This window comes from Carcharodon carcharias, chromosome 21 (genome assembly GCF_017639515.1).
Source record: "Carcharodon carcharias isolate sCarCar2 chromosome 21, sCarCar2.pri, whole genome shotgun sequence".
NCBI classification, from domain to species: Eukaryota; Metazoa; Chordata; class Chondrichthyes; order Lamniformes; family Lamnidae; genus Carcharodon; species Carcharodon carcharias.
This window is the reverse complement of record NC_054487.1, coordinates 20,681,954-20,709,386: the sequence shown is the minus strand read 5'-3', so window position 1 is coordinate 20,709,386 and position 27,433 is coordinate 20,681,954. Positions and strand designations below refer to the sequence as shown.

The window sequence follows — 27,433 nt, the reverse complement described above, 5'->3', positions numbered from 1 at the left end:
TCCCACAAACAAGCAATGAGACATAAGACCAGATAATCTGTTTTGTAATATTAGCTAAGGAACCAATACTGACGAGGACATGAAGGAGAGCTCCCTGCTCGTCTACAAATAATACCATATGATCTTTTGCGTGTGCCTCAGAGCACAGACAGGACCTTGGTTAGCATCTCATCCAAAAAATGGCCACTTCCAACAGTACAGCACTTCCTCATTGTTGTATTGGGAGTGTCCACCTGGACTGTGCTCCAGTGCTTGGAGCGGGCATTAAACCCTCAACCTTCTGACTCAAACAAAACTCCACTGAGCCACAGTTGAATATCTATGCTTGGCATAACAAGGAAATTCCTTCCAGGCTTCAGTGTAATGATGGACATGTGATTTTTCTTTAAATCCATGTTCATTTGAACTATGGAGAAATACAAGTACAGGTCGTGTGCTTGCAAGTCTGGATTGTTTCTGGACTGAGTTGTGTATGATTAGGGGGCAAGCACTGAACACCTACAACTCAGTCAAGGTTGGGAACAATGATGTGACAATACAGAACCATTACACGTGAAATACATCGTGCATGAATTCATGCTTCCTCCGGTGTCTTTTCCATTTGTGTATTTACAATAATAACTTGCATTTGTATAGCAACTTTAACAAACAGTGCCCCAGAAAGCAACATTTTCTTTAAAGAGTACTTACAGAGTAAGCATACTTTTATTTTGCTCTTGGAATTGGAGCCTCAAAAATGCCAAATCCTTGAGGGACCAGCATTCTCACTTATTTGAGACGAAGACTGGAGCCAGTGAGCCGCTTTAATTTTAAAACAATTTGTTCTACACTCTACCAATAACAACTGCCAACAATTGCCCACCCCTGGGATGGCAACAGGCTTCTGTGGGCCTTAACATTATTAGGAGCAACAGCTATAGGCCCAGACAAGATGCGGTTCCCTTCTCTGAAAGACAATAGTGAACCAGTTGGATTTCTATAACAATCTTTCTCATGGTCATTTTCTAATACCAGCAACAAATGACTAAATTTATTGAACTCAAGTTCACAACTTGCCCTGTGGGAGTTTTGAACTTACATTTAGGAATGTGAGAAATAGGAGGAGTAGGTCATTCATTAAGATCATGGTTGACCTTCTACCATAGCAATCCCCATATCCTTCGATTCTCTTTGATCTAAACACCCATTGATTGCTCACTCAAATATACTCAATGACTGAGCAGCCAAAGCTCCTGGGGTAGAGAATTCCTAAAGTGCACAATCCTTTGAGTGAAGAAATTTCTCCTCATCTTAGTTCTAAACGGCCAACCCCTTATTCTGAGATTGTTATCCCCAGTTCTTGACTCTCCAGCCTGGGGATGCATCCTCCCAGCATTTACCCTATCAAGCCCCTTGAGAATTTAACTTGCTCTCCAAAATCACCTCTCATTCTTCAAAACTCTAGGAAACATAGGCCTAGTTTACTCAATCTTTCCTCAAAGGACAATTTCCTTGCCCTGGGAATCAGTCTAATGAACCTTCATTGCACTAAGGCAAGTATGTTTTTCCTTAGGTAAGGAAATCAAGACAATACACAGTATCCAAGTGTAGTCTCACCGATATCCTCTATAATTGCAGTCTGACTGCTTTACTCTTACACCCCAATTGTCTTGGAATAAAGGCTAACAAACAAGTTGCTTTCCTAATTGCGTGCTGTGCCTGCACATTGACTTTCTGTGATTCATGTGCAAGCATATGTAGATCACTCCAAACACCACAATTTCCCAGTCTCTCACCATTTAGGAAGATATTCTGCTTTTCTATTTTTCCAACTTTCACATAAGCTCTCAATATTCCTTTTCAGCCTCTTCACATCCTCTTCTTGGCTTGCTTTCCCATCTAACTTTGTATTGTCAGCAAACTTGGGCACATTACACTCACTTCATCCATGTCATTCTTTATACTAGTGGAGGACCAGAACTACGAGCTATCTTCCAGATTTCATAAGCGGGTCAGACAAAAAGGTATAGAAAGGTACTGATTGCTCCCAACGACCTAAACTTGAACCTGTCCAGTTAGAAGGGATTATCCAAAGTCAGCTCTAAAGTTACTCCAGACCGGTCTCACTCAATATCATTCCTTGGCCAATGATGCCTACTGCCTCCTTTGTAGTGTGATTGTACTTACTCTAACTGGTCGATGTTGACACACATGAGGGGGACCTCCGTGCTGCAGCGTTGGTGGAACTTGTATCCACATGTCTGACAACGGAAACCCTGGAACAGCAGTTTACGGCAAAAATCGCAGAACGCCAGAGTGAAAAAAGTCTTTCGAACCTGAAACGGAAAATAATAAAAGTTATAGACTGACAGAAGGAATGCTCCAGATTGGATAAATCCAACATAGCTGTCACCGGGGTCAGTGTCAAGGTCAGTTTGATATAAGATACAGCGGATGATTGAATTAGTGCCACGGTTAATGAAATCCTCATGCTTTTGCTGAGAGGGACAGAGAGTAGAAACAGGTTCAAAGGTGACACAAGGCTGTCAGGAACTGTCATCCCTGCTTATTATTCAGTCAGTTCTATTGAACAAGAACACCTGATTAGGCATCAACTCTTATGTTGTCACTGAGATTTTAGTAAAGGCTAATTTTTTTTTAATTCATAGAATGTCAGCTTCACTGGTTAGGTCAGCATTTGTTGCCCATCCCTAATTGTCCTCAAGGTGGTGGTGATGAGCTGCCTTCTTGAACCACAGCAGTCCATCTAACATAGGTACACCCACACTGCTGCTAGGGAGGAAGTTTCAGGATTTTGACCCAACGACGGTGAAGGAACAGCGATATATTTCCAAGTCAGGATGATGAGTGGCTTGGAGGGGAACTTCCAGGTAGTGGCATTCCCATCAATCTGCTACTCTTGACTTCTAGGTGGTAGAGGTCGTGAGTTTGGGAAGGTGATGTCGAAGGAGCCTTGATGAGTTGTTGCAGTGCATCTTGTAGATGGTACACACTGCTGCCACTGTGCATTGGTGGTGTTGGGAGTAAATGTTTAAGGTGGTGGATAGGGTGGCAATCAGCAGGCTGTTTAGTCCTGGACGGCATCGAGCTTCTTGCTCAAACAACACTCAAGAAGCTCAATGCCGTCCAGGACTAAACAGCCTGCTGATTCAAGGGATTTGGGTGTCTTTGTAAATGAATCAAAAAGTTAACATGCAGGTACAGCAAGTAATTAGGAAGGCAAATACAATGTTAGCCTTTATTGCAATGGGGTTGGAATATAAAAGTAGGGAAGTCTTGCTACAACCGTACAGGGCATTGGTGGGGCCACACCTAGAATGATGTGTACAGTTTTGGTCTCCTTACTTGAGAGATATACATGCATTGGAAGCAGTTCAGAGAAGGTTCACTAGGCTGATTCCAGGGATAAAGGGACTGTCTTATGAGGAAAGGTTGAGCAGATTGGGCCTATATTCATTGGAGCTTAGAAGAACGAGAGGTGATCTTATTGAAACAGCTAAGATTCTGAGGATGAAAGCAAAATACTGCGGATGCTGGAAATCTGAAATAAAAACAAAAAATTCTGGGAAAACTCTGAAGAGTCATCCGGACTCGAAATGTTAACTCTGTTTCTCTCTCCACAGATGCTGTCAGACCTGCTGAGTTCTTCCAATGTTCTGAGAGAGCTCAACAGGCTAGATGCTGAGAGGATGTTTCCCCTCATGGGGTAATCTAGAATGAGGAGACAGTTTCAGAGTAAGGGGTATTTCATTTAGCTCACGAGGAGGAATTTCATTTAGCACAAGAATCTTTGGATTCTCTTTCCCAGTGAGCACTGGAGGCCAGGTCACTGAATATATTCCAAGGCTGAGTTAGACAGATTTTTGATTGACAAGGGAGTTAACAGTTATATGGGCCTGGCAGGAAAGTAGAGTTAAGGCCACAATCAGCTCAGCCATGATCTTATTGAAATGAAAGAGCAGGCCTGAGATGCCAAATGGCCTACTCCTGCTCCTATTTCTTGTGTAAGTGGCTTTGTCAGAGGGAGGTCATGCCTAACAAATTTGATTGAATGTTTTGAGGAGGTGACCAGGTGTGTAGATGAGGGGAGTGCAGTTGATGTAGTTTATTTCGATTTCAGCAAAGCCTTTGACAAGGTCCCACATGGGAGACTTATAAAGAAGGCAAATACACATGGGATACAGGGTAATTTGATAAGGTGGATTCAAAATCAGCTTAGCTATAGGAGACAGAGGATGATGACAGAAGGATGCTTTAGTGACTGGAAGCCAGTGTCCAGTGGCGTACCACAGGGATCTGTGCTGGGTCCCCTATAATTCGTCATTTATATAAACGACATAAATGACTATGTGGTGAGGTAGGATTAGTAAGTTTGCGGATGACACAAAGATTGACCGAGTGGTTAACAGTGAGGTTGAGTGTCTTGGGCTACAGGAAAATATAGATGGGATGGTCAAATGGGCAGATAAGTGCGAGATGGAATTTAACCCTGAAAAGTGTGAGGTGATACACTTTGGAAGGAGTAATTTGACAAGGAAGTATTCAATGAATGTCATGATACTAGGAAGTTCTGAGGAACAAAGGGACCTTGGTGTGTGTGTCCATAGATCTCTGATGGTGGAGGGGCATGTTAGTGGGGTGGTGAAAAAGGCATATGGGACACTTGCCTTTATCAATCGAGGCATAGATTACAAAAGTAGGGAGGTCATGTTGGAGTTGTATAGAACCTTGGTGAGGCCACAGCTGGAGTACTGTGTGCAGTTCTGGTCGCCACGTTATAAGAAGGATGTGATTGCACTGGAGGGGGTGCAGAGGAGATCCACCAGGATGTTGCCTGGGATGAAACATTTAAGTTATGAAGAGAGATTGGATAGATTTGGGTTGTTTTTGTTCGAGCAGAGAAGACTGAGGGGTGACCTGATCAAGGTGTATAAGGTTATGAGGAGCATGGGCAGGGTGGATAGGGAGCAGCTGTTCCCCTTAGTTGAAAGGTCAGTCACAAGGGGACACAAGTTCAAGGTGAGGGGCAGGAGGTTTAGGGGGGGGATGTGAGGAAAAACTTTTTTACCCAGAGGGTGGTGACGGTCTGGAATGCACTGCCTGGGAGGGTGGTGGAGGCAGGTTGCCTCACATCCTTTAGAAAGTACCTGGATGAGCACTTGACACATCATAACTTTCAAGGCTATGGGCCAAGTGCTGGTAAATGGGATTAGGTAGGTAGGTCAGGTGTTTCTCACATGTCGGTGCAGACTCGATGGGCCGAAGGGCCTCTTCTGCACTGTAGGATTCTGTGATAGATTAGGGTATCACACTATGATGCTGGCTTCAGTGCATTTTTTCCTATGATGCATTGGTGCCACTGTGATTAATAGGCTGGGTGACGAACTGTTCAAATTGGTGCTTATCAACCCAAGATTCGAGGAGCATAGCAATGAAACGCTTATATCACTGACACAGGATTCAAGGAGAGGCAGGTCCAGTCTCCAGACATGGACTGAGCCTTTACACCACTGTGAAACATCAATAATCTCCTCAACAGTGCTGCTTGAAGGAACCAAACACAAACAAAAGGAGGAAATCAACAAGAGGAAGGGGCTGAGTTACACCGAAACACAAAAGGCACTAAGGAATAAGGGCAGTGTCAGGAGGTGGGATGGGGTGGTTGGGATGCTGACAGAGTGTGGGAGAGAGAGAAAGAGAACCATTTTAAAACAAAGGAAACTAAATAAAGAAAGTAAATAACTCTTGGGGAAGCAGAGAAAACAATACTAGATTTATGTTGCTGAATTCTCCGATTGCTCAAGAAAGATTATTGCCCAGTGAAATACAGAAGCACAGAATGGTTACAAAACAAGAGCCGCTATTTGTCCGTACCAGTTAGTCCCACTCCCCTGTCCTTTCCACGTAGCCCAGCAATTGTTTTTTTCTTCAGGTGATTATCCAATTCCCTTTTGAAAGCTTCAGTTAAATCTGTCTCCACCACATGCTCAGGCAGCGCATTCCAGGTCCTAATGTAACCATTGCTTCTTTTACCAATCACCTCTGGTTCTCGACCTACCAACCAATGGAATCAGTTTCTTCCTTTCTAATCTGTCCAGACCCTTATGATGTTGAACACTTCTATCAAATCTCCTCTCAACCTTCTCTTCCCCAAGGAAAGCAACCCTAGCTTGTCCATCTATCCATGTAACGGAATCCCTCATCCCCGGAACCACTCTTTTCTGCAACCTCTCTAAAGCCAGCCAGAGAAATCCAAACTGGACCTCAGGGACGTTAGCTCATCTCAGCCTGGGCAGCAGTAATGAATTGGCCTCAGCATACCCAAGGTAGGGAGCTAGGAGAGCTAAATGCAGTCAACCAGGGATTTAGATCACTAACCACTGGCCCATGCAGGAGCTGTGTGTGTGGGCAATGGGCACGCACAAGGAGAAGCTGGGCTCTCATACCCAACACTTACTGTGTAGGCTCACACATGAAGAACGACTGCCTGGTCATAATAACAGGGAGGCTATGTAGGTCCGTAGAATAACGAAAGTCCGTAACTTCAATGTGAGGGAAGATGAGATTCACCAAAGAGGCAGTGTAATTATTAAAAATTTGGCAAGGCAGTCAGTGTTGACTCTATTATTTGCATTCAATTATTCTATAATGTACAATTACATTCTACATCCAAGCTCCTAACAATTTTAAAGAAACAGATCCTCTAATTATACAGTACCGCCATACTAACAATGCCTAGCAGAGTGATGCTGTGAAGTTTGATAAACTTCCTGGAACGGGTGGGATAGCACAGAGATTATACTCACCAACATGAACCAACATGTGGAGAGGAAGGTCAGAACCTTGGTGAAGCCTAGCTCTCAATAGCAGATAGTGCTGGAGGTTTTACCCTTGCTACTTCTGACGAAGGCAACCCACTAGTTATGTATACTGCTAGTTCAGATGAGCCTGCTAGCAAAGGATTGCCTTGCCCTGATCATTTACACGGTTCCCCCCATTGCCGCTGGCTGACGTGAAGGAGGCAAACACCTTGTCTCCAATTGTGCCAGTGAGCCAAATTTTCCTGGGAGTGGAAATGGCATGAAATTGAGTCCCTCATATTCTGATTTCTGAAGCTTGATTAGTGACAGGGGGCACCAGGGAGACTAGCAATCCTACATCCATCTTTACAACATAGAATCAGCACCAGGGATTGCCTTTCAGGATGGAGAGCGACAGGATCAGGCAACCAAGGGATCTAGCAGTGGTACCGAGACTGCAGCCCTCCCACCATCACAACTGCAAGCTGTCCCATCTGACATCAGCAAGACCCAAGGATACCATGTCACAACCAAATGGTGCTGACTGGTAGGTCAAAGTGGAATTATTCTTTTAAAAGCTCACCAGTCAACCTTCAACCATTTATATGATACAAGTTAGTTGCCAATGCTGCCAGATACTTACAAAGTTGTGCGTGGTTAGTGGAACATGTTCTAGCACCTCCACCTGCAGCTCTTCTCCTGTTAACCAGGACATGTCCGTGTCCCAGCCAATGGGCTTCTTCTCCCTGAAACAACACAAAACTCAGTTGCTGCTGATCCAAACTGGACTGCAGGAAGAAGTGAAACAAAAATCAACATACGACCAGACCAGACTGGACAAAAACCGCGCTCTCCTTAAAGCAAAGAGACTGTATGAAGCAGCAGGTTGCAGTTTGCTTACTGTACCCTATCAGACTTCAATGGAAATGATCTGGACAAACGTTTCAATACCAGAAGCCAACCAGATCAATCCAACACTTCGCTCTAAACCCACACCAAAATGGGTCAGCTTTCGCCTTATTTGGTATCAGCAGCTTGCTCTCCGCCTGTACTCCTGCTACTCCTTTGCTAAGAGCCTACACATTCCTAGGATCCAGTGGCTGCTTTCAGAGGCAAAGAACCATGGCTTTCAATTGAGGTTCAAGAGGATCCAACAGCCAAGTGTCAAAGAAGAAGAAAAAATCAATGGGAGAGAACGTCCTAAGTAATAGGTCACAGTTCCGGGATTATGCCTGAAATAAGAAGCAGAGTACACGCAGGTTTTATTCAGTCTGTGACAAGATTTTGCTATGCTTCCAACGTTCACACTGACAGTCAGTGCAAGCTGTGTTTTTGGTGTGAGAATATATACATACTGTGGAATTATCAGGAATTGGTCAGGTTTTGTGAGAAACAAGATCATTCAGTTTTACTACTTTGTAACTCAATCACATGGAGCATATGCCCTATACCATAGGTACTTACAATTTATAACTAAATGATGCTATTTGATACACTGGCAAGGGTCGCCAAATGGATCCGAAATTAGATATATCTGGGAAAACAACATTTTAAAAAAAACACAACTTTTTTTTACTCGTTTTAGTGCAAAGTTCAACAAGCTGGTCCACCACCCCACAACCCTGCGAATACTGGTCCTGATCACAGGGAGACGAATATCTAATCATCATGTAATAGACATATCTGCTTTCTCAGGAAGGAGCCCAAAATGATTGATGTGCCCCTATTCTCGTCGTTTGTTGGAAAATTGAAGACCAGCACATTACTCACATCAATAACTTCCTCTGCAGACAAGTGCAAGCAGGAAAGGGTGGGGTGGAGCGGTGGGGGGTGGGGGGGGGGGGAAATGTCATGATTCAGTTAACTGTTAAATTTGATAATCCCCCTAATATCCCCTTCACTTTGTCCTACTTCACTGCAGTAACTAAGAACTACCCGAATTCATTCCGATGACATTACTAGCTGTGTAAATATATATTTGTAACCCTAACATAGTATATAAAGCGTTAGAATATAGTTTGATTGGATTGTCTGAAAAGGAACTGTTTATTCAGTCAGTTATCCCAATTTAAAGGGGACTCAGAATGAAGGCAATAAATATAAGCCTAGAAATGATTATGTACAATGGCAGATAAACACATCATTATGACAATAGCTAGCGAACAGAGCCATCAGCTCTGAATAGGTTAGCTCCGCTTAGTGGACAAAGCGAGATCTTCTGAATAGGTTCAATGCTAATACTACAGGGCAATTTCTAGACAACTGATGTTAAAGCAAGTCAATAACCAGCTGATCTGAAAAAGATAATACACAGGTTCTACAAAGTGACAGAAACATCCCTTGCATTGATTCAGGGATCTGTCTGCTTTAACAACTCCTTGCATTTATACCGCACCCTCAATGGTGAAAAACATTCCAAAGCACTCACAACAACAAATTATAATTTATATAGCGACTTTAACGTAATAAAGTTTCCAAAGGCACTTCACAGAAGCATTATAAAACAAAATGTAACACTGAGTCACTAAGGAGACATTTGGTCAGATGACCAAAAGCTTGGTCAAAGAGATAGGCTTTAAGGAGTGTCTTAAAAGAGGAAAGCGAGATATAGAGGCAGAGAGGTGTAAGGAGAAAATTCCAGAGCTTTGGGCCGAGGCAACTGAAGGCATGGCCACCAAAGGTGGAGCAATTATGATTAGAACTGCACAAGAGGCCAGAATTACACGAGCGCAGACATCTTGGAGGGTTGTGGGTGGGAGATTACAGAGATAGGGAGGGGCAAGAACATAGAGGAATTTGAAAAGCAGAATGAGAATTTAAAAATAAATGTATTTCCTGACCAGGAACCAGTGTAGATCAGCAAGCAAAGGGCTGATAGGGGAATGGGACTTGATGCAAGTTAAGACACAGGCAGCAGAGTTTTGGGTGACCTCAAATTTACAGAGGGTCGGATGTGGGAGACCAGCCAGGAGTGCACTGGGATAGTTAAGGTTAGAGGTAACAAAGGTATGGATGAGAGTTTCAGCAGCAGATGAGCCGAGACAGATTAAGCGGAGTGATGTTACGGAGGTGGAAATAGGCAGTCTTAGAGATGACACGAATGAGGCTGGAAGCTCACCTCAGGATCAAGGTTGTGAACAGAATGGTTCAACCTCAGACTGTTGCCAGGGAGAGTGATGGAGCCAGTAATGAGGGAACAGAGTTTGGAGCAGGGACCAATGACTTCAGTCTTCCCAATGTTTAACTGGAGGCAATTTCTACTCATCCAGTACTCACTGCAAGAAAAGCAGTCTGATAATTTAGCGCCAGTGGAAGAATCGAAAGTGGTAGTTGTGAGGCAGAGCTGAGTGCTGTGAAAACTACCGCTACACCTTCAGATGTTGTCACCAGAGGCAGCATTTGGATGAGAAATAGGATGGGGGCAAAGGATAGTTCCTTGGTGGACACCAGAGGTAATGGTGCAGGAACAGGAAGAGAAGTCATTGCAAGTGATTCTCTGAACAGGACGTGATGAGAGCAGTCCCATTCAGCTGGACACAGTGGAAAGACATTGGAGGAGGATAGTTTGATCAATCGTGTCAAAAGCTGCAGACAGGTCAAGGAGATAAAGTTTACCTTTGTCACAGTCACATAGGATGTCATCCGTGACTTTGATGTCATTTCAGTACTGAGGCAGTACTGTGATCAAACATGGAGCTCTAGAAAGATGGGAACAGATTTGAGAGACGCCAACACGTTCAAGGATTTTGACAAGGAAGGGGAGGTTGGAGATGGGATGGTAGTTTTCAAAGACAGAGGGTTCCAAGTTAGCTTTATGAGGAGGGGGTGATGACAGCAGATTTAAAGGTGAGAGGGGCAACATTTAAGAAAGAGATCCAATTACAATATCGGCTAACATGGGGGCCAGGAGGGGAAGTTGAGTGATCAGCAGTTCAGTGAGAATAGGATCAAGGGTCTCATAGACAAGATGAGCTCAGAGAGTGCACGAGAAGAGTTGGGAGAGAAACAAGAGAAAGACGCGAGTTCAGGGCAAGGGCAAGGAGAAACAAGGAAGCTTGGCCAGGCAGGTTAGTGGAAGGGAGGGACATGGCAGAAGCAGCTGATCAGACTGTCTCAAGCTTAGTGATGGTGAGCTCCTCACAGTTGGATGCTGGAGGTGAGGGTGGAGGGAACAAGCAAGGGATTTTAAGATGGTCTGCAGTCGAGAAAAGAAGCGGGGGGGGGGGGGGGGGGGGGGGGGGGGGGGGGGGGTAAATCTTTGCATTCCCAGATGATCCTGGAACAGTGAGCAGTTTGAGCAGATGAGTGTGGAAACTGGTGGCGTTTAAGCGGTCCAGCCAGATCAGGTGTCCACCACAGCCTTTCAAGTCACAAAAGGGAGTAGGATATTAGGACTGATGACCGGCCGCTTAATGAAAAAGGTAGAAAGAGAGAGTCTTAAAAATGGAGAGGTGGAGATATTCAGCAAAGGAATTCCAGGGAGTCATTTTATGGGACACTGTAACCAAGATTGTTGGGGGGAGGGGGGGAAACAGGAAGGGTCTTAAAGTAATTGAGAACACTGCAGATGCCCTAACCATAATCTTCCAAAGTTCCCTCACTTCAGGAACCATTCCTTTAGATTGAAAAATTGGGCATGTCCCTCCACTATTTAAGAAAAGTGACTGAGGGAATCCAGGGAATTATAGACCTATAATTCTAATATCTATTGTCAGGAAATTAATAGACTGTATAATCAAGCATAGGGTGGCTAAACACCTTGAAAATTTTCAGATGATCAGGGTGCCAGTGTGGATTTGTCAAGGGTAGGTCATGCCTGATGAACCTGATAAAATGTTTTGAAGGGGTGGTGAAGTAATGAACAGGGTTTTATTTATATGAACGTCCAGAAAGCCATTTGATAAGGTTCCTCATAAGAGACTGTTTGCTCAAATTGAAGCTCACGGAACTGACCTGGTAAGGAAATTGGTTGAGCAGTAGCAGTCAGGGTACAGGTACCCTCCCTGATTGGCAGGATGCGAGTAGTGATTTCTGTTGAGCCTCCACTATTCACTATATTTATTAGCAACTCAAAATAAAAAAAGTGATATATCCAAAATTTCCAATTTCAGAAAGATAGGCAGAATTGGAAGCAGTGAAGATGGAACCATAAAATTACAAAGTGATACTGAAAGAGTTGTAGAATCATTATGGCACAAAAGGAGGCCATTCGGTCCATGCTGGCTCCTATACAGCAATCCAATCGGTCCCGATCCCCCACTCACGCTGTAGTCATGTAACATTATTTCTCTCAAGTGCCTATCCAATTTCCTTTTGATATCATTCATTGTCTCTGATTTCACCACCCTCATAGAAGCAGGTTCCAGGTCATTACAACTCGCTGTGAAAAAAAATGTTCTTCCTCACATTCCCCCTGCATTTCTTGCTCAAAATATTAAATCTGTATCCCCTAGTTCAGCAGTTAATGGGAACAGCTTTTCTTTGTCTATCTATCCAATTTCCCCTCAACCTTATTTTCAGCAAGAACCACCACCCCAGCTTCTCCAACCTAACCTTTAGCTAAAATCCCTCATCCCTGGAACCATTCTGATAAATCCCTTCTGTATCCTCTCAAGGATCCTTCCTAAAGTGTGATCAGAACAGAACACAATACTCTAGCCACGGCCTAACCAAAGCTTTTATTATACTCAATACCTCTAATTTTGAAGTGAACCATGTGCTTTGCAAACTACCACCTTCAGATGGTCCTTCCACTTTCAAAGATCAATGCACATCAACCCCAAGTCCCTCTATCCCTGAATACTCTTTAGAACTGTGCCATTATGCCGTCTATGCTGTCTCTCCCTATCCCTACTGCCAAAATGCATCACCTCATACTTCTCCATATTAAATTCCGTCTGCCCATTCTGCTGGCCTTTGTCCTGTTGCAGTTGTTTGATATCACCATTACTGTCTGCCGCACCTCCAAGTTTGGTATCATCGACAAATTTTGAAATTTTACTCTGTATTCCAATAACCAACCATTTATATATGTATCAAAAAAAGTAATGGTCCTAGCACTGACCCTCGGACAACATGAATGTCTACCATCTCTCAGTCTGAAAACGACCATTTATCACAACTCAGTTTGCTGTCCTTAAACCAATTTTATCCGAGCTGACATTGGCTCTCCTATTCAATGAGTCTCATTTTTCTTAACCAACTTATAATTTTACTTATAGATTAAGTGAATGGGCAGAACTACCACAAATGGATTTCAATTTAGGCAAAAGTGACTGAGCAAAAAAGGAAATCATGCTTCAGCTATACAAAGCCTTGGTTAAACCACAACTAGCACCTCTAGGCACCTCACCTTAAGGAGGATACATTGGTCTTGGAGGGAGTGCAGTGCACATTTACCATAATGACGCTGGACTCCAAGGGTTAAATTACAAGGACAGATTACACAAACTAGGTTGTATTCCATGGAATTTAGAGGGTTATGGGATAATTTGATCAAAATATTACAAAATATTAAGGGACACAGATAGAGTAGTTGCAGAGAGCTGCTGGCTGGGGAATCTAGAACTCGGGGACTTCTTTTTATTGTTTCAAAGGATGTGGGCAGCAATGGCTAGGCGAGCATTTTTTGCCCATTCTTAATTCCCTCAAGAAGGTGATAGTGAGCTGCCTTCTTGAACCACTGCAGTCCAAGTGGTGTAGATACACCCACAGTGCTGTGAGGGAGTTCCAGGATTTTGACCCATCGACAATGAAGGAACAGTGATATATTTCCAAGTCAAGATGGTGTGTGGCTTGGAGGGAACTTGCAAATGGTGGTGTTCCCATGCATTTGCTGCCCTTGTCCTTCTAGATGGTAGAGGTCGCGGGTTTGGAAGGTGCTGTCGAAGAAGCCTTGGTGAGATGCTGCTGGGCGTTTTGTAGATGGTACACACTGCAGCAATTGTGCGTTGGTGGTGGAAGGAGTAAATGTTTAACATGGTGGATGGGGTGTCAATCAAGCAGGCTATTTTGTCCTGGGTGGTGTTGAACTTCTTGAGTGTTGTTTGAGCTGTACTCACCTTCACAAATGGAGAGTATTCCATCACACTACTGACTTGTGCCTTGTAGATGGACGGCAGGCTTTGGGAAGTCAGGTGATGAGTAGCTGAATGTAGAATTCCCAGCCCTGGTATTTGAATCCCAGAATTCCTAACCTGCTCTTGTAGCCACAGAATTTATATGGCTGGTCCAGTTCAGTTTCTGGTCAATGGTAACCCCAGGATGTTGATAGTGGGGGATTCAGCGATAGTAATGCCGTTGAACGTCAAGGGAGATGGTTAAGATTGTCTCATGTTGGAGATGGTCATTGCCTGGTACCTATGTTACTTGCCATTTATCAGCCCAAGCCTGAATGTTGTCCAGGTCTCACTGCAAATAGACATGGACTGCCTCAGTATCAGAGTCGTGGTGTATGGTACTGAATATTGTGCAATCATCAGCAAACATCCCCAATTCTGACCTTATCGTGGAGGGAAGATCATTCATGAAGCAGCTGGAGATGGACAACACCGAGGAACTCCTGCAGTAATGTCCTGAGGCCGAGATAACTGACCTCCAACAATCACAACCATCTTCCTTTGTGCTAGGTAAGACGACAACCAGTAGAGAGAGTTTTCCCTGATTCCCATTGACTTCAGTTCCAAAGAAGAGTCATATTGGACTTGAAACGTTAACTCTGTATCGTTCTCTACAGATGCTGGCAGACCTAACCAATTTTTCCAGCACTTTTTATTTTTATCCCATTGATATCAGTTTTACTAGGGCTCCTTGATGCCAAATACTGCTTCAATGTCAAGGGCAGTCACTCTCGCCTCACGTCTTGAGTTCAGCTTTTTGTCTATGTTTGGAACAAGGCTGTAACGAGGTCAGGAACTGAGGAGCCCACCAGAACCCAAACTGAAGGTCAATGAGCAAGTTATTGCTGAATAAGTGCCACTTGATAGCACTATCAATGATACCTTTCATCACTTGGCTGATGATAGAGAGTGGACCGATGGGCCGATAATTGGACGGTTTGGATTTGTCCTGCCTTTTGTGGACAGGACATACCTGGACAATTTTCCACATTGCTGGGTAAATGCCAGTGTTGTAGCTGTACTGGAACAGCTTGGCCAGGGGCGCAACTAGTTCTGATGCATAAGTCTTCAATGCTATTGCCGGAATGTTGTCAGGGTGCATAGCCATTGCATTATCCAGTCCCTTGAGCCATGCCTTGATAACACATGGAGTGAATTGAATTGGCTGAAGAACGGCATGTGCGATGCTGGGGGCTTCTCAAGGAGGCCGAGATGGATCATCCACTTGGCACTTCTGGCTGAAGATGGTTCCAAATATTCCAGCCTTGTCTTTTGCACTGATGTGCTGTGCTCCCTCAACATGGAGGACGGGGATATTTGTGGAGCTTCATCCTCAGGTTAATTCTTTAATTGTCCACCACCATTCATGATTGGACTGCAGAGATTAGATCAGCCAATCACATGCTGCTTCTGCTGTTTGCATTGCAAATGGTCCTGTGATGTAGCATCACCAAGTTGACAGCTCATTTTTAGGTATGCCTGCTGCTGCTCCTAGCATGCCCCCCTGCACACTTCATTGAACCAGGGATAATGCCCTGGCTTAATGGTAATGGTAAAGTGGAGACATAGGCCAGGCCATGAGGTTACAGATTGTGATTGAATACAATTCTGCTACTGCTGATGGTCCACCATGCCTCATGGACGCCCAATTTGAGTTGCTAGATCTGTTCGAAATCTATTCCATTTAGCACAATGGTCGTGTTACACAACACAGTGGAGGCTATCCTCAATGTGAAGACAGGACTTTGTCACCACAAGGGCTGTTTAGTGGTCACTCCTATCAATACTGTCATGGACAGATGCATCTGCGGCAGGTAGATTGGTGAGGATGAGGTAAAGTATGTTTTTCCCTTTTGTTGGTTCCCTCATCACCTATGCTATGTCCTTCAGGACCCAGCAGCTATGTCCTTCAGGACCCAGACAGCTCAGTCAGTTGTGGTGCTACCGAGCCACTCTTGGTGACTGACGTTGAAGTCCTCTACCCAGAGTACATTCCGTGTCTTCACCACCTTCAGTGCTTCCTCCAAGTGGCATTTAACATTGAGAAGCACTGATTCATCAGCTGAGGGGGGCGGATGGTAGGTGGCAACCAGTTTGCCCATGTTTGACATGACGCATGAGTCTTTATCGGCTCTGGAGTCAATGTTGAGGACTCCCAGTGCAACTCCCTCCAGACTGGTGGGTCTGTCTAGGGAAGGACATACCCAGGGATGATGATGGTGTCTAGGACATTGTCTGTAAGGTATGATTCCATGCACATGACTATGTCAGGCTGTTGCTTGACTAGTCTGTGAGACAGCTCTCCCAATTTTGGCACAGGTGGACTTTGCAGGATTGCTAATGTTAGGTGTACTGTTGTCATTTCCACTGTCTAGGTCAATGCCAGGTGCTCCATCCAGTGTCATTCCTTTTATTGAACTCGTAGTGGTTTAATAAAACTGAGTGGCTTGTTAGGCTATCTCAGAGGGCAATTGCAAGCCAACCACATTGCTGTGGGTCTGGAGTCACATGTAGGCCAGAACAGGTAAGGGCGGCAGATTTCCTTCCCTAAAGGACATTAGTGAACTAGGTGGATTTTTACAGCAATCAGCAAATGGTTTCATGTCACCATTACTGGGACTAGCTGTATATTCCAAATTTTTATTGATTGAATTTAAATTCCACCAGTTGTCGTGGTGAGACTTGTACCTGTGTCACCAAAGCATTAACCTGTGCGTCTGGATTAATAGTCCAGTGACATTACCACCATGCCACTGTCTCCCCTTATAGTCTGAAAAATAGAGCCAGACTTTTCAATAGTAAAATTAGGAAACACTTCTCACAAAAGGCAGCAGAGGTTTCGAACTTTACCCAAATGGCAATTGATATTAGATCAATCATTCATTTTAAATCGGAGTTTGATAGATTTTTTATTAGAAATATTAAGGGATATGGTGCAATTTTGGATATATGATGTACCGTCACAGATCAGTCAAGATGATTGAATGCGGGAGAGGCTCAATGGACAAAGTGGCTTATTCCTGTTCCAATGTTTATTACAAGACATGTGTATGTGGCAGCTGAACTTCCTAAACTCTGCACTGACGCAGTATCTAATTACCAAATGCTATTTGGCTTCTGATCATAAGACTGCACAGATCCAGCTTCACACACCTAGCAGGTCAGGTCAAGAAGTACTGGTTCCACCAGTGGAATAGCCCAGGAGAAACTGTATTTGCAATGGGAACCTCTGTGGCATTTCACCCTGCTCATGTATTGCAGTGGGATTAATAAGGCATACAAAGCATCTGCCTACTGACGAAGATTTGATATGTAATCTCACTTTGCTTCAAAATGATAACTGTGCACCATAGGCCGCCTACAATGAGCAGAGTTTATTGCTTCCTGCCCCAGTAACACCATTTGTATTAAAATTTCATACCTCTGCTTTATAACTTTAGCTATCAAACGACCATCACAAGCTTTACACCAAGCCATATACTTTTAAGCCACTGCCACATTGCTCATTCGCTCAAAGCAATATTGTAAAATGCATGGCCCTTCCACAATTCATCTCAGGTGTGAGCTGTGCTGGTCTCTCAAAGACACACTAGCCATAGAGTTAGTCAGGGGCAGAAGGAGCCTTTTGGCCCATCGGATCCTTGACAGCTCTCTGCAGAGCAATCCAATCAGTCCCATTCTCCCACTCTATTCCTGTATTCCTGCAAGTTTATTTCCCGCAAGCATCCATCCCCAATTTCCTTTTGCAATCACTCATTGTTGCTGCTTCCACTGCCCTCGTAAGCAGAGTGTTACAGATGGATTCTTACCACCTCTGAACTGATAGCAAAGTGAATAATAGATTGTACACTTAATGTGGCCACTTTATGGTATTATGTTGAAGTAGTGTGATAGATATATATGGACTTTCAAAAGGCAATTGACAGAGCGCTAAATAATAGACCTATTAGCAAAATTGAAACCCATGATATTAAAGCGGCGGCAGTGGCAATGTGGATAAGAAATTGGATAAGAGGGCAAAAGCAGAGAACAGTGGTGTATGATTGTTTTTCAGACTAAAGGCAAGTATACAGCGGTATTCCCCACAGGCTGATATTGGGACATGGCTCTTTTTGATATATATTAATAGCCTTGGGCACAGGGGGTACAATTTAAAATTTTGCAGAGAGGTGGAACTTGGAAATGTAATGAACAGCGAGGAGGATAGTAATAGGCTTCGGAAGGACATAGACTGGTGTAATAGGCTGACACAAGGCAGATGCAATTTAACAGAGAAGTGTGAAGTAAAGCATTTTAGTAGGAAGAATGAAGAGTGGCAACATAAACAAAGTATACAACTTTAAAGTGTGTGCAGTGATGTGGGTGGCATAAGTACACATATCTTTGAAGGTGGCAGGACCAGCTGAGAAGGCTTTTGTAAAAGTTTACAGTATCCTATCCTTACCTTTATTAATAGAGGGAGAGTACAAAAGCAAGGACATTATGCTGAATTAAAATCACTGGTTAAGCCCCAGCTGGCCATTTCTGACACCGCACTTTCAGGTGGATTTCAAGGATTTAAAGAAGATATGGATGACATTTACTAGAATTGTACCAGGTATGTGGGGCTTTAGCCATGTGGAGATTACAGAAGCTGTGATTCTCCTTAAAGCAGAGGTGGTTAAGATAACATTTGACAGAGGTGTTCAAAATCGCAAAAAGGGTTTTAACCAAGTAAATAAGGAGAAACTGTTCCAGTGGCAGAAGGGTCAATAGCTAGAGGACACAGATTTACAGTAATTGGCAAAGAATCAGAGCTGGTAGTTTGAGATCCTACTGTGCACAACATGGCTGCAATAGTTAGACACATAAGCTCTTCAAAGTGACCTGTTATATATAAAATGCAGAGATCATAAAATTATACAATGTTTGCAGGACAGACCAGGCCATTCGACCCATGTAGCTTTCTGCAAGAGCAACCCAGATAATCCTCTGCCCTCTTCCAAGGGCCATGCAGATCTTTTCTCTTCAGTTAATTATCCAACTCCCTTTTAAAAGTCACAATTAAATCTGTCTCTACTACACTATCAGGCAGTGCAGTCCAGATCCTTAACCACATGCTGCATAATAAAGCTTCTCATGTCACCACTGCTTCTTTTGCTAATTTCCTTTATAATGGTGTCCTTTGGTTCTCAACCCTACTGCCTACTGGAACAGTTTCTCTCTATCTACTCTGGCTAGACAACTAATGATTTTGAACGCCTCTAGCAAATCTCCTCTCAACCTTTCCTTCTCTAAAGGAGAACAGCTCCACATCCTGAAATCTGAAGTCCCTCACCCCGAAAATAATTTCATAAAATCTTTTCTACACCCTCTCTTCACATCCTTCATAAAGTGTGGTGTCCAGAATTGGACACAATACTCCAGTTGAGGCCTAACCAGAGTTTTATAAAGATTCACTGTGACTTCCTTGCTTTTGCACTCTGTGCCTCCATTGATAAAGCCAAGGATTTGTTTATTTTATTCTTTTAAATGAGATGTGGGCATCACTGGCAAGGCCAGAATTTGTTCCCCATCCCTATTTATTTTTTTGTAATAGTCGTTTGGTAGTACAGAAGTTGAGCATTGCTGAAATAAGTGACACTTAAAGCTTTTTATCTCTTCATCAGGATGATTAGCAAAAATACAATACAAGGGAAAACAACAAATTTATACTGTCTGAGAAGAGAGTGCTGATTGGTTGGCAAGTGGACTCAGATTGGTAGAGGTGTTGCCATGGAGAATGCACCAGTTGATGATGATTGACAGTTAACTGTTAAGCACTGTTTGAAATTTAAAACAGACAGTTTGACCCTGATTAGTCAAGACATTACCTTGAACAATGAGCCAGCAAATGGCTGTCAATTTTTTGTTTAGCTGAATCAGTTGCCGTTTATGTACATCTTCCTGTCTGCAAAGAACAGGGCCCTATGTATTAACATATGTAACTTCTAGTACATGCAAATCTGCCACACTGTGAGCCCAATTGGCAATCTTAAATTGGTTATCAGCATAGTTCTTAGGTCACAGGATTATTTAGCAAGTGCTGCCCACTTGCAGAATCACATCTAATATTGGACACAGTGTTTTGAGTTTTACAAGCACGGCCTGGTTGTGTACTATCTGTACCTTGTCCATTGTGAACAGCGGTTGAGACATGCTGTTTGATATCATCCGCCAATCTTTGGGACATACGGCCTACATACCTAGCATCACACTGGCTTTGAAATTCATATACATTACTCAAGCAGGGCGTCTTTTTGGCTTGTCGGCAGCATCCTTGTTAGCTGCGAAAACCACTTGTGTCGAGAAGGTGGTAGTGAGCTGCCTTCTTAAACTGTTGCAGTCCATGTGGTGTAGGTGCTATTAGGAAGTAAGTTCGAGGATTTTGACTCAGCGACAGTGAAGAATACAGTTCCAAGTCAGGATGGTGCGTGGCTTGGAGAAGAATTGCCCTTGAGCTGAATGGCTTACTAGGACATTCAGAGGGCAGTTAAGACCCACATTGCTGTGGGTCTGAAGTCACATGCCGGCCAGACCAGATAAGGATGGCAGATTTCCTTTCCGATAGGACATTAGTGAATGGGATGGGTTTTTACTACAATAGATGGTAGTTTCATGGTTACCAGACTAGCTTTCACTGAATTTAAATTCCACCAGTTGCCACGGTGGGATTTGAACCCATGTTCCTGGATTACCAGTCCAGTGACGTTAATACCACGCCACCATCTCCCCAAATCCTTATTAACCACTTTCTCACCCTGCTACCTTCAAAGATTTGTGAGCATATACCTCCAGGTGTCTCTGCTCCTGCAACCCCTCTAGAATTGCACCCTTTAATTTATATTGCCCATCATTCTTCCTTCCAAAATGTGTCACTTCACACTTCTCTGCATTAAATTTCATCTGCCACAAGTCTGCCCATTCCACTAACCCATGTCCTCTTGAGGTCTATCATTAACTTCCTCACAGTATTTCCAAGTTTTGTGTCCTGCTTGACAGGACTAAGTAAGTACAAGAGCTTTTCTTTTAATAGCAATGCTAATCAGCTGACTGAAGCAGGAGCCAGAGATGATGGGCCGCAGAGAGAGCTCTGTTGTTGGGAACTAACTGGTTGGGTACTGCACAGGTTGGACACAACAATGCCAACAGTTTAAGCCAGCTTTTGCTTCAGAGATTTAAAAGCAGAACATGCTAGACATACAGAAAATAAGTCAATATCAGAAAGAAAATGAGTCATCCTTGGGTGGAGGCCTTTCAGCTCACAATATTTTCCTTTCAGATGCCTAATAGCATATGGTGAATTCCCTTTCCATCTGCCCCTCAGTAACCAGTAGTCCTTACAATGCAGGTCTGTCCAAATGTCCCTCTGTGTGACTCAAGGTTTCATCTGGTGATGTGTTATCGGTCCAATAACTGAATAAGGGCAATGACAGAACTTTGTTTGAGTGGCCAGGTTTGTTTTACAGCGTAACTGTCACACTGAACCAGCACTGCAAGCTGGACAGGACTGGACTCACTGCATGCAGCCAAGGGAACAGATGGTTCTTAGCCATGTTCGTTTTCAGGCATGCTTAACTAACAGGATGTGTGTGCTCCTCACTATTGGCACACAACGATTTCCTTGCTATTTATACATACTAATTCTAGTGAATTTTGTTTGCTCCACTCGCCTTGTACCCGTCAGGATGGGCTGAGCAGGTGAACATTCTTATGAGGGTCATTCACACTTTTGGTGTGTAGCAGACCTGCCAGACGCCCCGTCTAAGTCCCCTTTCTACTGAAGTGAAAGCTACTCCTCAATGTTACGATCTCCCCATCGTATCTGGGAGTCTGCTTCCCTTAGGCCATAAGACATAGGAGAAGTAGGCCATTCGGCCCATTGAATCAATGAGATCATGGCTGATCTGATAATCCTCAACTCCACTTTCCTGCCTTTTCCCCATAACGCTTGATTCCCTTAATGATTAAAAATCTGTCTATCTCAGCCTTGAATATACTTAACGACCCAGCCTCTACAGCCCTCTGCGGTAAAGAATTGCAGAGTAACCACCCTCTGAGAGAAGAAATTACTCATCTCTGTTTTAAGTGGACGCCCCCTTACTCAGATTATGCCCTCTGATCCTAGACTCTCCCTCAAGGGGAAACAACCTCTCAGCATCTACCCTGTCAAGCCCCCTAAGAATCTTATATGTTTCAATAAGGTCGCCTCTCATTCTTCTAAACTCCAATGAGTACAGGCCCAACCTACTCAACCTCTCCTCATAAGAAAATCCCTCCATCCCCGGAATCAACCTAGTGAACCTTCTCTGGACTGCCTCCCTTAGATAAGGGGACCAAAATTGTTCACAGTATTCTACATGTGGTCTAACTAATGCCTTGTATAGTTTTAGCAAGGCTTCCCTACTTTTATACCCCATTCCATTTGAAATAAAGGCCAACATTCCATTTGCCTTCCTTATTACCTGCTGAACGTGTATGCTGGTTTTTTGGGATTCGTGAACGAGAACTTCCAAATCCCTCTGTGCTGCAGCTTTCTTCAGTCTTTCTCCATTTAAATAATATTCAGCTCCTCTATTCTTCCTGCCAAAGTGCATAACCTCACACTTTCCCATATTATATTCCATCTGCCATGTTTTTGCTCACTCACTTAACCTGTCTATATCCCTGTATACTCTGTCATCCTCACCACTTGCCTTCCCATCTATTTTTGTGTCATCCACAAGCTTGGCGATAGTACACTCATTTCCTCATCCAAGTCATTAATATATATTGTAAATAATTGTGGCCCCAGCACTGATCCCTGTGGCATTCTACTAGTTACAGGTTGACATCCTGAAAATGCTGCCCATATCTCAACTCTCTTGTCTTCTATTAGTTAGCCAGTCCTCTCTCCATTCTAATATACTACCCCAACACCATGGGCTCTTAGCTTGTTAAGTAGCCTTATGTGTGGTATCTCATCGAACGCCTTCTGAAAATCCAAAATATATTACATCAACTGGTTTTTAGAAAGGAAGGAAAAACTTAACAATAACACATAATTATATAGCGCCTTTCATGTAATAAAATGTCCCAACACGATTCACAGTAGCATTTTAAATCAAAATTTGACACCAAGCCACGTAAGGAGATATTAGGCAGTTGGCCAAAAGATTTGTTAAAGGGGTAGATTTTAAAGAGTGTCATAAAGGAGGAAAGAGGGATAGAGTGGCAGAGAATTTAGAGAGATAATTCCAACTCAGGCCCTGGCAGCTGAAGGCACTGTCACCAATGGTGGGTCAATTAAAATCAGGAACGTTCAAGAGCCAGAATTAGATAAGTGCAGCTATCTAAGTGGATTGAGGGGCTATACGAGAATATGGAGGTAGGGAAGGGAGAGGTCTTGGAGAGATTTAAATTTTTTACATTTAAAAAATTGAGGTGTTATTCAACCAAGGGCCAATTAAGGTCAGCAAGCACAGAGTTGATAGGTGAATGGGATTTGGGGTGAGTAAGGGCTGGGCAACAGATAACATCATGTTTACGGACAGTAGAATGTGGGGAGCCAGCCAGGTGAGCGCAGGAATTATCAAATCTAGAGATAACAATGGCATGAATGAGGGTTTCAACAGCAGATGAGCTAAGGTAGAGGTGGAGTTAGGCTATGTTACGGAATGGTCTTCACGGTGGCATGGATATGTGGTTTGAAGCTAAACTTGGGGTCAGAAGTGACACCAATATTACAGACAGTCTGGCTCAGGCTCGGACAGTTGCCAGGGAGAGGGATGGAGTGAGCTACTTAACTTGAACAATGAGCAAAGAATAGAGGACAAGTACAAAATGCTTGAGCAAGATTGGAGATTAAAGCCTATATGTGCAACAACACTCAGAGATGATAGTAGAATCAGTGTCAATTGTTACCTTCAAAAGGCACTGGATCAAAATTAGGAAGATTAGCAATTGAACAGGTATCTCACTGCTTAATATTTTATAGGAGAGGGGCTCCTTAAAATAGGGAGGAGAGCAGATTAAATAGATGGGATGGGGAAGTGCCTTTAAAACACTAGTCCATGGTCTCTGGGTAGAGAAGGTTTCATGGGCTAAGTGGTCTTCCTTTTCACTCAAGACTTTGATCTTAGATTGCAACTCTCTAAAGCTTACAACAGAATATCCTGCAAATCAAATCCTTCTGCTTTCGACACAAAACACACCTTCTTGAAAATCCCAGCAGTCCTGCCATTAGACATAAGACAAATAAGCAAACATTTTGTGGTCATCTGGTCAATGTCTCAGTCAATAAGACCAATGTGTAACTACTATATGGATTACGAAGTCCCAGTTACTAGTCTACAATGAAATATCCAGGATGAAGAGGTGCCTACAGTTGCCCTTGGTGTTCCTAGCTCAGGGATGGGGAGAAAACCAGCCAAGTTTCCACATTTTTGATCGTTAGCCAATGTTCCCCTAGATAGAGATTGTGTGTGAGATGGGACTGTTAGATGATGGCCCAATCCAAGGTGGAGTTGTGGTGACGTAACTTGTCTAGGTTTACAGGCTGAAGAGTCGCATCTTGGACAAGGAACCAGAGACAGTAGCCCAACAAAAATCAGCACTTTCAGGAGATGAAAGAAACCCAGTTGAAAAAAATTTTAAAGTGATATTCCGCAGGTTGAGAATAAATGAAGTTCATTAATACCTCACTATTCAAGGTGCCATTGGTATCTGATCAAGGTGACCCTGGATCCTAATAGCTACTAACTGAAGGAACAATAATCCACCAACTACTAACCAAGGGGACACTGATACCACCAACTACCAACTGACGCAACACTGATCCCACTAACTACAATTAAGTTAATTAGAAGTAACCTCTCACTTGCACAACCTGGTAAAATATTTTAAATAACCCCATACACAATAGGGCTAGTAGCCAACAGCTAATCAGGGGTCACAACTGCACAGGGTCCTCTAAATGTCACTCATCAGCTGAGATCTCTCCTGTCATACAGTCCAATGCCACCATGTTCCCTCACCAGTTTCAAGTTCCTCAGCACACTACTCACCCATCCTGTGTCCTGTAGACTGCACAGCAGTCTGCGGTCAGCCCCCTCATCATCAGAGCTTTCTTCAAGCTGTCTCTCACAGTCACCCCACACCGTGCTGGGACCTAGAAAAGGCAAAAGGGGATTAAGTACCCGGCATAGAGCACTGGCTGCTATTCCTCTCACAAACAAGGTCCTGAGTGGAAGATCTCCGGTTTCAATTCATATTGACATCGCTGTGTCAGACAAGACTGCACATGGTGACAACACTATTCCCAGACAAAATGGATATTATTGGGCAATTTCTCTGTCATTCACACCTGGGGACCGAACTGCTGTAGATTATTTACAAATAGACTCTGTATTTAAACTTTGTTTCTTGTAAAATACATCATCCTGCCCTATGTCCCACCACACATCCAACTCATTATCTGACCAGAGTGGCATAAGGAAGAGGTGGAGCTCAAAGTTCATTCACGACTTGAGTTTAATTATATGGTCAATTCCCACCCCATACACACAGTATGTTGTACACAATATTAATCTTTTAACAAAGAGGATTGGGGTTTTCCCACTAACATGTAGAGTGGCCATGATCCATGTCAGGTTGGCATGTGCCCTGGTTACAAGTAGTGTGGGCATGCACCTCAGTACATATAGAATGGGCATGGACCCAGGGTTGGTTGGCACTCCAGTGTATGGAAAGTGATTTTTTTTTCCCCTTTGCAAATCCACTGCAACTGAGGTACAGTTCAGTAACTCTGCAAATATCAGGAGTGCAACTTGGAGCCTTACCTTCACTAACGATGCAATGGTTGATGGTGAAAGCTAAATCAAGGGGAATATCATTCTACAAAAGCTTCAGCTTGCCAATAAACCGACAGGCACCTTTCCTCTTCAATATACCAAAGCCAGGCTCCATTAATTGGAGTGAAAATATTGATGACAACATTGGGTAGACATTCAAAGGGTTTGACAACTAACTTCAAGTAACACAAATTTGACCCTCCACACATTAGATTAAAGACATCGTGTTGGAACTGCCAACAGGGCACCTGCACAAAGGGCCACTGGAAGAGACAGCTTCCAAGAATGGTGTGAGATATATATCCCTTTGGCATAACCTTCCTTGTTCTTCAAGAGGTATGTCTCATGTGCACAGGAGGGTAGATATATTACTGGGATGGTGATTTTCATAGATGTATTATACTCTGAAATTCTGTGACAATTATGCAATATTTCCCATTCTGTGCTGGAATAAGATATTGAACTATAGGAGAGGAAACCACTAGCATTTGTACTGTCTTTCATAACCTCAGGGCATCTCAAATCACTTCACAGTGCTTTCAATTGGTAGTCACTGTTGTAATGTCAGGAAATACAGCTGTCAATTTGCACAGAGCAGGATCTTACAAACAGTGTTTAAATGCATGACCAGATAACCTGTTTTAATGATGTTGGCTGAGGGATAAATATTAGCCAGGGAACAGGGAACAGGGAACTCTGCTTGTCTCCAAATAGTACCCTGGAATACCATATGCCTTGTATACCAGGGCAGATCAGGTTTCAGGGTAATATCTCATCCGAAAGACAGCACCTCCAACAGCATAACTAGCATTCCTTTAGTATAGAACTGAAATGTCAGCCTAGATTTGGTGCACAAGCCTCTGGAGCGGTACCTGAACCCACAATCTTCTGACTCAGAGACGAGAATACTATCAACTGAGCCAAGGATTATATTGCTATATCAGTAGAGAATATTGGGGGGTGCCATGCATTCCCAATACAATGCTCTGAGCAGACAGCATCTCAGGAAAGGTGCACACCTTTGACCACACCTCGGCTCTTCTCTGCATTGCCTCCAGAGTACATGAGGCTCAGCCTAATGCCAGGAGGTCTGAATTATGACTAAAGACTGGAGATACGAGGACTCTTGAAAAGTGGTGAGTGAGCGGTTACCTCATGGAGCTCTACACAAAGGTTTAAAAGGCTTAAGAAATGTTAATTTGAAGTGCTATGTCAGGGTAAAATGGTGACAGTCACACATGGAGATCCAGGCTGAGACCAATAAAAGGCAAATTAAGGATCTTCACATAAAGAGTGATCAACATGCAGGATAGGCTTCTGGGCAGGGCAGTAGAATCGAAAAACTTGGGGGGTCAGAGTGCAAGGCCAATATGTAGGATGGGCATGGAGAAATGAACATCAGACAGAATAGCAAGATGATAATAATGCTATTCTCAGAACCACAGAATGTTACAGTGCAAAAGGAGGCCATTCAGCCCATCATGTCTGCACTGGCTCTCCAAATGAGCAATTCACTTAGTTCCATTCTCCCACCTTCTCCCCATAGCGCTGCTCATTCCTCCTTTTCAGATAACAGTAATTCCCTTTTGAATGTCTCAATTGAACCTGTCTCCACCACACTCTCAGGCAGTGCATTCCAGACCCTAACCACTTGCTGCGTCTTTGC

At 43.5% G+C, this 27,433-nt stretch overlaps 1 protein-coding gene across 3 annotated transcripts in view; it reads right to left on the bottom strand.

Moving 5' to 3' along the window:
• The window catches only part of braf (B-Raf proto-oncogene, serine/threonine kinase), a 143,777-nt gene that overhangs the window by 51,005 nt on the left and 65,339 nt on the right, over positions 1–27,433 (bottom strand). For all 3 annotated transcript variants that reach the window (XM_041215781.1, XM_041215778.1, XM_041215779.1), the window contains exons 4-6: positions 24,982–25,085; positions 7,444–7,546; positions 2,167–2,315 (exon numbers count right to left, since the gene is read on the bottom strand). In XM_041215781.1, the coding sequence (XP_041071715.1) occupies positions 2,167–2,315; positions 7,444–7,546; positions 24,982–25,085 (356 nt within the window). The remainder of the gene's footprint in view (positions 1–2,166; positions 2,316–7,443; positions 7,547–24,981; positions 25,086–27,433) is intronic.